Raw genomic sequence first — 12149 nt, 5'->3', positions numbered from 1 at the left:
GAGGTTTTGGTGGACTAAGCACTTCCCCTTGCTGTGGTCTGTGGCAGTACTCCTGAATTGGTCTTACTATAGTCAGTGAACCGAGATCCAAGGGAGCCAAGTCCGTAAGACTCTGCTGCTTTTAAATTAGCGCAGCTAGCGCTCTCCTGGTATTTTGGTAATATGATTTAAAGCTGTGACATATTTTCCCTGGGACTGGTGAGGCTTCTGACCCCCTTTCTTCCATGGCAGGGCAGCCCCAGGGAACCTTTTCTGTTTGCCAGGTCAAACTCCTAACAAACAAAAAGTCCAAAAGTTAACTTGGCTTGTTTGATTTCACTGCTGAGGCAGAAACAACTGCAAAATACAATCATCTTCAGTACAGAAACTGGCTTTTTTAGTAGTACAGCATATGGTTGGAATTTATGTCCAGGTAAGCACATGATTATACGTAAGTATAGTTTTAGAAGAGACTGGTATTTGTAAAGGAAATTGCATGGTTTGGAGGGGAACATATACCAGCATCCTAATTTGAAACCGACAATTTATATGCAGTGGCTGTGGTTGACTTCCAGAGTGTAACTCAGTTCCCTTCTCCAGCCGTGACCCTTTCATGGGGATGGCAAAGTGAAGAGTAGCAGGGAGAAAGCTTCAAAAGTGAGATCTATTATTCACACTACGATTTTTTGGTTGTTGGGTTTTTTTGCACAAGTGAGTCTGAACAATGAAGTCTGCAAAAAGTTTTCATGATGATCATTTTGAGCTAGCTGCTGGAGAGCACTCCAGCACTAAACGACTGGTGGCAGATCTCCGTGCTGACTTGCTGCCACCTGCTGCTCATTCTTTGAAAAGAGCCCGCTTGGTTAACAGCAACATTCACACAGAATCACAGAATCATTAAGGTTGGAAAAGACCTTCAAGATCATCAAAAGTCCAACGACCAACCCAACACCACCATGCCCACTAAACCATGTCCTGAAGTGCCACGTCTACACGTTTTTTGAACACTTCCAGTGATGGTGACTCCACCACCTCCCTGGGCAGCCTGTTCCAATGTTTGACCACTCTCTCAGTAAAGAAATTTTTCCTAAAATCCAGTCTAAACTTCCCCTGGCACAACTTGAGGCCATTTCCTCTCATCCTATCGCTAGTTACTTGGGAGAAGAGACCAACACCCACCTCACCACAAACCCCTTTCAGGTAGTTGTAGAGAGCGATAAGGTCTCCCCTCAGCCTCCTCTTCTCCAGACTGAACACCCCCAGCTCCCTCAGCCACTCCTCCAGCATTCATACAATCACTGCCAGATAGAGTGCAGCTTTGTTCCCCAAAAAAGGTTGCTGTGGGCATTGCCCTCTAGTTAATGTTTCCAAACACTCTTGGTGCTCTCTCCTTGTGTGATCTCCACACAATGCTTTGAATCTAAGTTTTTGCAGAATTTATTAGTAAGACTGCCTGTCTTTATCCTTGTGCCCCAGATTTGAAGAGACCTGATTTTCCCAGGGTGGGTGGAAAAGTTAATTTCAACTACTAAAAATTAGTGATGACCTTTATAGCCTGAACAGGAACAGAATTGTGCTTTCTGTTCTTGTCTAAAGAAAGTATTTGCAATTGTATAGCCGGTCTCCCACAGTATTTACTGTTTTACTCCATCTGCTGAAGTTATATGAATATAAGGGCATCTCAGCTATTATTTGTAAAGATATGTTTGGGGTCTTCAATATGCTAAAGAAAGCTAGGAAATCTGAATCCTATGGATCTATAAAACCAGCAAAATACATTCTTTTAAAAAAGCTTTTGTCATTCAAGAAAAGCTCATGAATATTCAGGATTTGACTTCTCTTTTATACACTTGTAATTATTAGTACCATAAAAATGGGAGACTTTGTAGATGTTACTCAGGATCTGTCTCTATTTACAGAGAAGCGATTCTTCAGGCGTTCAAAATCAGGTGACATCCTCGCTAAGAACCCTGTGGTGCGATCAAAAAGCTACAACAATCCACTGCTGACGCCAGTGGCCGAGTATGAAACCGAGGGCATGGCTGCCAATGGAACAGGCATCCGAAGGCATTCTGTTTCGGAAATGACCTCCTGCCTGGAGCTCCAGGGGTACTCCAACCTTACCACCATCATGGACAATGGTTCCAAGAGCTCCATGACGGCCACAAAAAGCTCACTGTCCGGAGACCAGGAGAGGCCCAGCACCGGGTCAGTGCAATGCTCTGGCAAACTCAGCACAGTGGAGCAACAGAAAGGACTCTTCCACTCAATGGACGACCCACATAGGTCTTTTGAGCTGGACAGGGACCCTTCCTTGATTCCAGTTCCCTCTTCCAGCCCTGAGAACATAGTGGATCAGATTTTGGAGTCAATTGACTCTGATTCTGAAGGCATTTTTATTGATTTTGGCCGAGGCTGTTCTAATTCATCAGCATACAATGTGGACGTGAACAGACAGAGCATCATGTGAAGGACATTGGGAGACAAACCTTGGGCTTTAATACTATATGTGAAAGTTACGCATTGAGTTGGACTGTGGACAAGCTATGTATGTCTAGGGCAGAACCTCTGTTGTAGGTCATCACAGCTGTACTGAAGTACACAAACACAAGTTTACAGCAGGCAGGAATCTGCTGCAAGGGGGAAGAAACTCCAACCACTTCTCCCTGTTCCCATCACTCTGCAGTTGGATTTCCTGTTATCTGTATAAACTTAGGGGTTCACAAGCTGACAAGTGTCTGGTAAAATGCTACTAGTGCAGCTGGCAGTGTTCATTCAGTAAAACAGCCTAGCAAACAGCTGTGTTCACTTTTAATTTTCTTAAGAGATATCCTGTAGACAGCAGGTTGTTCTCTGAACTGTAACACCTCAGCCAGAGTAAAAACATATCCTTTTAAAAAAGCAAAAAACCCCAGAGGCTGTGGGCCTTCATGCCACAGAATACAGTGATAAAAGAAGTCTCTTCTAATCTTTTTCTTGTACATCTTGTATGTACTCTTTTGCCTAATGGTGAGTTAGAGTTCTTGAAGAAAGGCAAATAAACAGAAATGTGCTACCTGATGTCACATGATGCCTCATGTCTCATGTTCTCTTTCAGAGCCACTACCTTGTGTCTGTGAGAGAGTTGTCTTGAAACTGGCTTTTAAGGACGTGTTAATTTGCTCTGAATGTGGCAGTTCCAAGAAATCTGTGCACTGTTGACTCCTGGAGCATCCATTGTATGGAGACATTCCAGCAGAATTCAACTTACTTGTTTCCTAAATAAATAAAAATATGGCCTCTTGGTGGAAATCCTAATTATATGTTTATATTCTTAAAAAAATACAATAATGCATATACTGTCAATTATGTGTTGATATTTGGGGAATGTGAACCTTGCAGCTCTTCTCAGCCTGAGCACTCCCAGCTCTTTGATTCTCCCTCGCGGTAACATGGTGTTGTAAGAGCTGTGTCAGTGGTTTTACAGATTGATGCACATGATACTAAGGTGAAGTAGAAATCCTGATGTGCGATAGATTTTTCATCAGGTGGTTTTACAGTGAAGAAAGAGCTACTTCAGGTCACTCCATCCTAGGGATCTCCTCTGGAGGAAAGAGCCAGTCGGTAACTTCTGAGCTGCTCAGCAGAGACTGGTCGTCAGTTTGGTCTGGCAGCACCTGGTGCTTAGCTCAAGGACTTTCCAGCTTCGCTCTGCACTTGGACTGCTGGCCCCAACATTTGCCAAACTCTTCCCCAGGCTTTGATTACATTTCTTGGCTCAAGGCCCCACTTCTGGTACTTAATTTCCCTTGGCCTCATTACTTGATCTTTTGGAAAGTGTGAGCTCAGTCTCTCACTACTGCCCTGCTTGGCTGCTGGAGATTTCAGCTTCCAGATAGATGTGCAGGCTCCCCATAAGACAGAGGTTTGAGAACCACAGAAGCCAGCTGAGGAAGGAGCCCCATAAATGAAGCAAGGGTTTGGTGTCTGTTTTGCTTCTTTGTGTTTGGCGTGTCCACCTGTGCAGTCTCCCCTACAGGTAGGCACTTAAGTTAGGTCATACTTAAAAGTTTCTTTTTCTCAGAGATAAATAACTGCTTCTATGTCCCAACAGTCTCAAACCTAACAGCCAGGGAACACACCTGGATGGGACCATCCAATGTGAGGCAGAGTCAGTGCAAAGAGACTTAACACCAACTGGCAGAAACACAGATGCAGCAGAACATATCCTCAGCGAGAGCAATTCCAGTGCCTGGGGGGATCACTGAGGTCCAATAAATGAAATGGCTCAGGATGCAGGGACCTATCTAGCCCTCTGGATGTGCAACTAAAAGTTGCAGTTTATCAGGTCACCCATTTGGCTGCTTCCTGGCCATGGCGATGCCCATGCAATCCTGCCGTTGTGCATCCGGGCACACCCAGGGGTACTTCACTCCTAATGGGGCGGAGTATGTTGGCAGCTCACTCACATTTGAGGTTTATCAGGTTCCTACCAACTGGTTGGTGGATGTTTGCCCACCCTCTCCTATCTGGGGAGCACAATGAGCCCACAATCTCAAGGCACATTTGGTGCTGCATTTGGCCCTGTGCGAACCACAGGGGAGAGAGGTCTCACTGAACTTGGATCCAATATATGACAGGATTGGTGATTTCCAAAAGTAACCTAAAGTGGTACAAGCCCCTGTGCTGGTGCCCTCAGTCTTCACCCTCATTCCTTCTGATAAACACTGTTCTGTAAACACTGTTTCCTGAATTATTATTTAGGTTGGAGAGAAAAAAACTAGCCACAGCCTTGTTCTAAGGACACAGTGCAGGGGAGGAGAAGATAGATTCAAACTCCTACAAGAAGATTTAAAAAATATAGTGGATCAAGGCCTACGCACACCATCTTCCCTTGGGGAACATTAAATGTAATAAGAGTCATAAGCTTACTTAATTACTGGGGGATATTTAAGTACAGTTTCAACGGAGAAGAGAAAGGGACTGCTAGGACCCTTCCTACCTGAGCTTTTGCATGGTTAGTGTTCTCCCCCATGATAGGACACCTTGAGTCTCCTGGTATGCTGGCTCTCCCACCTTGCATGTATGGAGCTAGTAAATGAAACTCGTCCTCTAGCTGTTTTATAAGGTTATTTAAAGATTGGGTTCAAGACAGTGACCGCATAAGAGGAGTATTCCTAACAGTCACCTCAGAAAACCTCAGAGAGGAGCATGATTTTAGGAAATAGTCTTGTCTTCAGCATTTCCTCTTAGCCAAGGCAGGCAGCCTGGTGCCTGTTGTAAAAGCCTGCTCTTAGATGCTTTGCCTTCCCCACATGTGCTGTGTGGGGAACAAACAGTCTCGGAGCGTTGTAGCATTGCAGCCCAGCACTTCCGATCTAGCTTTTACATTTCTAACTCTTAGACTTACCGTGGGCTTTTTAGCATCAAAGCTGTAGCACCAGAACAATCTAATGTAGGCTTTCATTAGCAGCACATAGACAGATCAAGTCCTGTTCACCAGGACCACATTGGAGAATTCCCATTCTCACAAAGAGAAAAGCAAAGCCCAGCCAAGCCAAGCCCGGGACAGCCCCAGCCCACCTCCAAAACTGTGGTTACCAGCTGTGATAGAGTTGAATGACTATTTAAGGAAGTTGGGCCTAGATCTGTTGGGATTCATTATTTGTTTTTAGGATGTTCTGTGAGTGTGGCTGAGCTGAACTAGAAGGCTTATATTTATCCTCTTTAGGATGAAGAGGCTCTCAGCTGTCTTCAGTTGAAGTAAGTTAACCTGATGATGCTGTAATGGAACACGCTGAGCTCTGCTCTTGCTGTGGTTCAGAGCTTGCTGGACTAAACTTGCCTCTGATAGCAAACGTGGTATTCACATTTGTGTTTTGTCTGCTATGCTAAAGCTCTACTACTGGGGAAATGACTAAAGAAGGAGCAAATGCATTCTGACTCTAAGGGTTCCAACTGCAGTTTCAGGGCTATTTTTTAATTAAAGAAAACATTCTAAACTCAGCAGTCTTGCTATGAAGAGCCTGCAAATCTGAAGTCAGAGTTACGTTCCCTACTGCAATGGTGATTGATAGGGTGGCATTTTGTCTCTCCTTCAAGTTTATATTACAATATGTAGGCAGGTAAGACTAAATTGAGAAACTGGGTGTGGTGGTCTAGCTAATTCCTGTGAAAGTCACCATCTCTGTTGTATTCAGAGAAGAAGTTTCTCACCATCTCATTCCCCAAGAAGTGGCATGACTGGTGACACTACATACTGTGTAGAAAGGTGTAGGTGGAGCTGTGCTCTAGCCCTGAGCTTTTGAGTCTTTGTGCAGGTCTGGTTTGTATCTGCAAGGTCATGCGTGTGCATGTGCTTTATTTGTGCATAGGCAAGGTGCAGAGGGGTATGGAGTCAGACGTAGCCCTGGGAGGGCAGATCATGGGAATGATGCTGAGCCAGGCATGTGCAGGCAATCAAAGCCCAGTGTTCAATGAGTGTGAATGCTGCACAGATGTGAGACTACCCTAATTTGTGATCCTTCTACTAGTAATCCCAGTGCAGACAAATCAGGGGTGCGGTCTTGGAGGCAAATCGTGGAGTCATTAGAAAGGAAAAAATGCGTATCAAAGAGAATAGTGCAGGTTCTTGCCAAAAATGTGTTTATGAAGTGATGGCTTTCAGCTTTCAAATGCTGCTACATGGCAGTGTCCCAGTGTACCAGTGATACTCAAGTTTTGTCCCTAAAGGGGCATTTGCAGTATGCCAATTCTTCCTCTCCACCCTTCCTTTGTTATGATAAACTGTGGCATTTTATAGCCTAATCCAAAACTCAAAAGCTCTCTGCTCTTTCACTGGTTATGGCACGTTCCAAAACCCTATGAGGGAGATACAGAGCAACAGATAGCACTTAAAGCTCCTGTCACCTGGCACTGCAGGGGTGAACGTTATGCGAGCAACAGGAACTGGGAGACTAAGCTAATGAACAGCTGCTGAGCTCTGTGGAGGAGTAATACAGCTCCCTGGAGCACAACTGGAAATAGCAGAATAATTGGCTGCAAATAATGCTGCCCAAATAGAGGCCTTTTTTTGTAGATTTTTTTTTTTCTTCTCAGGACGCCTTCTAGACATGAGAGTATATAGAGTATATGAAAATATCCGATATCTCTGGAAAGTTCTGGTTAGAGATGTATGGATTGTCTCTTTATTAGGTAAATATCCTGCAAGAACATTTTTGGAAATAAAGATGTCAGAAAGCCCTCGGTGTTATTTTTGAGCTCTGGTCTGCAGAGGTGTGACTATCATTCCAGAACATTTCTCAAAGTACCAAGATTTGGAGGGGGAGAGCAGAAACCCAGATATCAACCAAGCTGGTAGTGCTGCAAATAACATATGCAGCCAATTTAATAATACATAAATCCTTGCTACCATGCTCTCCAGAAGAATAAAATGCTTGGTTTACAATTGACGTCTTGTTTGCACCTTGTTTCCACAAAGGAAAAAATACACTTCTAAAAGATGAATAAATATATTTTGCCTCGAAGAGCTTTCTAAACATTGCTTTCTCTTTATGTGGCATGGTAGCAACAGCACCAGATTGCTGCTTTCCGTGGTTTGCAAGTTCCTAGACTCCTCTTCCTGTGCAAAGGGAGGAGACAGTACTTGGGGATGGAGGAGCAGACCAGCATCTTGAGATGATGGGGGTGAAAGGTGCCAAAAAAGCAGCTGTGCCAGTGTCCTCTAAAATCCAACTCAGGTTAGAGCTTCTCGAAGGAGTTCATTTGTCTTAACTGGCAGCAGGCTTCAGAAAACCACAGACCACCTGATGTTGCTTGGGCTGCTGTGGGTCAGCTGCCAGCCCACCCTTCCCAGGAGGGTGATGTGGAGAAGAGCTGCCAGGGACTAGCTGCTGGAGGCATACTGGGTGGTTCCTGGTCACTCCATATGTCCTGAAGGATCTCTGGCTCCTGCCTGTTTTCTGATGCTACTGAGAGATTAGGGATCTGAGCGATGTTGATGATACCAAATGATTGAACTGCCAGAGCTATTGAGACATGCCAGAAAGTGGTTCAAGTATTTTTTGTGGTCCCAGGATACCGCAAACAAGCGGACACAAACTCTCCCAGGCGCTCTGTGTTGGCCTCATTGCTCCACCAAAACCGGTGGTTAAACTTAACTAGTTTCATCAGACTCAGAATTAGGCTAATACATGGTCTTCTCCCTGAAATAGCTCACCTGGCTTAAAGCTGCTGCTTACTCCTTTGTATCGCTCTCAGAAGCCACATTTTTGGGGAGATCTGCAGAAAGGATTTAGCTTTGACCTACTATCTCAATGTCATAATTACCCTAGTATTTTAATATTCTTCAGGCAGGTAACTCGACTGGTAATTAAATAATTAAAATAGCCTATTTTTTGACCCCTCAGGTCTTGTAATGCATAATTGGATTAGCAAGTTGGCTGCTCGCCTGCCTGTAGCAGGATTGCCTACCTGAGAGATGAAGTGCTAGGATGCTCTGCCAAAGCCAGAGGAGAGGGAAGGGAAAACTGGGTGTGTGAACAGCTGTGGAACTGCTGGGTTAATAAATCTGCCAGAAGTTTATTGTTAGTTAGTTGCCTTTCTAAAAAGAGGTAGCGGGGCCTAAGTTTCTATTTCTATCACTGAGGATCTGTGTCAGCATTTGCACCTTAAGATTGCTAACTCTTCCAGAACATACTTATTTCCTAATTATTTTAGGATGATGGTTTTTTTCCCCTCACAAAAGCAAATAGTCTTAGGCAGAGTTTTAGCTAGATTTCAAAATGCATTCTCTTTATAAACCCTAGCCCTCTGAACTCTAGGTGTGGATTTAAAGGGAATTCTTAGGTCACTGTTGTTGTCTTTACAGTGAAGATCAGTCTTGGGATCAGATTGCTGAGCTGGAACTCAGAGACTGGGATGGCTTAATTCCTTGTCCTCCACTATCTTCTGCATAGATTTAAGTCACTTACTAGCTCTATACCTCTTCAGAACATGGCGATAATGTTCTTATCTGTCTGCCTTACATTTTAAATTGTTGAGTAGATTGTCCATTGCTTAAAGCTTTCATGATAAAGCATGCATAACAAGAGGAGAGGAGGCAGTGTATTGGAGAATGATTGAATGCAAATTAGCAATGCAACCCTAACTTTGGTGTATTTACCTTTGTTGCCATCATATTCTTCTAATGTAGCTACACCACTCATTTAAGTCTATACATGCTAATTAATTCTTATTTATGATCCATTCCCTGACTATCTTCATGCCTTGTTTGGCTTTCCTTTTCAACAGCAATCTCCACTGACACATTTACAGTGACACTCAGCTCTGTTTCCTCAGCTGATACTACCTCTTTAATACTCTGTGAGCTTTGAGCACTTCATGTTTTTTTTCCTTCAATCCATGTTACTTCGTTCTTATCAGCATCAAGCTTCTTATTGCCCATTACTCTAAATACTTTAGGTCCCTCTGAAATTCCTCATGTTCTGTCCTGAATATGCTCAGTAACCCCCAAGAGCAAATACCTCTGCTTCATGCTTCATCCATCTCTTCCAATCAAAAAACTGGAAGGCATTAGGCTTGATTTCCAAAGAGGAAAATTTATCTTCCCACTTGCAGTAGGCTTGTGGAAAATTGAGGTCATAATGTTCTGTTCTTCATGATCACTTGAACTGTTTTTCCCAGATACAGATGTAAAGGTTGCTAGTTTGTGTTTAGATCATACCCTCAGGCTTATGTTAAAATACAGGTATGGTACTTGTGCTCTCTAGGTCTTTACAACAATGTCTGTGTCTCAGAAAAGACTCCATTTGCTGTGAATTATTAAGCCACTTCATTCTTAAACCTCATGGGTATGCAATCATCTGGGATGGTAACACACTACAGGAAGCTGGAGAAGTTGGTGACCTCTTGGGGTATCCACAGGCCATCTCTTTGCATGGTAAGATAGAGTAGTAAAAATAGAAATGGAAAAGTTGCATGCAAAAAATCAGAAGCAGAATGGCATGTGGGTGCTGGAGTAGACAAAAATGCAAACCATTTAATGGCAAGACTTAACTGACTTCAAATCCAGCTAAGATCTCGCCCCACATCTGTTCCAGCAGCTGTGTAATGTCCCTACTCTTAAATCTTGTTCAAGCCTCCTTGGGGGAAGAGAGTGAACAGAAATTACTCTGAAGAAAAAATTGTACAGAGCTCTGAAAAATTTTATAAGGCTTATGGGGGGAGGAATTTGTCAGGGGAAGGGTGGAAAACATTTTTGGTTTTACTGATTCAATTTAAATCTTGATTTGTCACACAAATGTTCCCAATCTTTGGCAAAATTGGCTTCTAAAATTATTTTTAACTGCTCTTTGTGTCATCCACTCCAGGAATGAGGAGTGGTGGCAGTCGAGTACATTGTACAGCTCGCAAACCGGGCAGTACTCAAGTGGATAAAAGCTTTCTGAAGAAAACTCCAGATTTCCAGGGCATGTTGACTGAGAGGGGGAAGAAAGGGCTACTTTGCACAAACATTTCTACAACTCCCAGCTCCTGCTGTGCGCAGGCAAGGGGAAGGTGATCAGCTGCACTCACTGGGATATGATGAACATTGCTGAGAAAAACAGGCTTGGCATGTTAGTTACTTTCTAAATTCACTTCTCCCGTCCTTGGGTCAAACACCACGGACTCTGTTCATGCACAAAATGGCATTTGGATGGCAAGACCCAAGGTGGCATTTGAGTTTTACTCTGTCAGATGCTGATATGGCCGAACACATCTGTGGCAGCGCTAGTGCCCCTGCTCCCCTGCCTCTTCTTTTTCTTCTACCTCCTATGAACAAGTAACTGCTTATTATTGACAAACAGCTCTAATATTTTGAAATTGGTCTTGCATGGGTCAAACCTTGGAAGGTACTATAGGTACATCCACAGTGTATGGATCCATCCAGATATTTCCACTAAGCTCATCCATGGACCATAAGGGAGCCTTCTGCAGTCAAAGACTGCAAGCATCCAGCACAGCTCAGGATCTGGCCCTGTCACCCTGGAATTATGAAATGATGAAGAAACAGAGTAAAACTGATGCCACACTTTGCGGGAAAAGACACTGCATGTTGATGCCTCCAGTTGGTATGTGCAGGCTGGAAGGACCATGGTTACTGTGCAGATTCAAGTGAATCCAACTTTCTGTCAGCAAGAATTGCCTAATGATTTGCTCATGCTGAAGAACTAATTTGATATTCTACCTTTTGCATCTTCCAAAAGTTATTCCTTGAATGTTGTGTATGGGTGGAGGTTCTTGGATGGTAATGCTGCAGTTTAAATGCTTCATTTGTAAATGCTCAGAGCGGATGTATCAGTCTTGGTTCATGTTGTAGGAGTATTCGAATATAACACCAAGTCACTGCCAAACAGTCTTATGTATAAGAAGATATGATTTTTTTTTTCCTCACGCTTGAAACTGCCATGTATTTTCCTCTTTCTAGTTGTGTTCACTGATTCATGCGTGTGGTGAGTGAGGGTTTTTTACTTGTTTGTTTTTTTTCACGGAGGATGCTTTAAATCAAACCTGATGTCCTGCTTTTCTGCTCTTGGCATAGGCTGGGATTATCTCTCTGTCTTTTCTAATACAGATGACTATACTGTTCTTATTTTTTCTTTTGTACAGTAACCCTGCCAGCTAGCTCATTAGAACCCTTTGTGACAAAAGCTGACCACTGACACTGGAGATGCTCCCTCAGTAGTGTGCCAGTGGCTAGGCTGCATGTTTAAAAAGGGAGACATAACTGTAAACAGGACTGATTCAAAATGGCTATGCTGTTTGCTCTTTCCGCTGGAATTTCTCTTTTCCCTCATTAATCTAGCTGTTGTTGCCTTTCTGGCCAGTCTTGTTGACTCTACAAGCTGCGAAGAAAGACACCACAATAATCTTGCTGGGGTTTGGGATCTGTTTCTTGGGCTCCTTTGGAGCTCCTTTGTAGGGTCCCTCAGGGGTCCATATTGGGACCAGTACTCTTTAATATCTTCATCAGTGACAAAGACAGTGGGATTGAGTGCACCCTCAGCAAGTTTGCAGATGACACCAAGCTGAGGGGTGCGGTTGACATGCCTGAAGGACGGGATGCCATCCAGAGGGACCTGGACAAGCTCAAGGAGTGGGCCTATGTGAACCTCATAAAGTTCAACAAGGCTAAGTGCAGGGTCCTGCAC

The 12149-nt window shown here is 43.7% G+C and overlaps 1 protein-coding gene across 1 annotated transcript in view; it reads left to right on the top strand.

Moving 5' to 3' along the window:
- The window catches only part of PRR5 (proline rich 5 (renal)), a 54205-nt gene extending 51169 nt beyond the window's left edge, over nt 1–3036 (top strand). The window contains exon 8 of the mRNA XM_010291195.1: nt 1899–3036. Coding sequence (XP_010289497.1) covers nt 1899–2449 — 551 coding nt within the window. The 3' untranslated portion in view covers nt 2450–3036. The remainder of the gene's footprint in view (nt 1–1898) is intronic.
- Nucleotides 3037–12149: the final 9113 nt, after the last annotated feature.

Source organism: Phaethon lepturus, unplaced genomic scaffold (assembly GCF_000687285.1).
Source record: "Phaethon lepturus isolate BGI_N335 unplaced genomic scaffold, ASM68728v1 scaffold4427, whole genome shotgun sequence".
NCBI classification, from domain to species: Eukaryota; Metazoa; Chordata; class Aves; order Phaethontiformes; family Phaethontidae; genus Phaethon; species Phaethon lepturus.
Note: the sequence above shows the minus strand (reverse complement) of the source record. Positions and strands in the feature narration are given on the sequence as shown.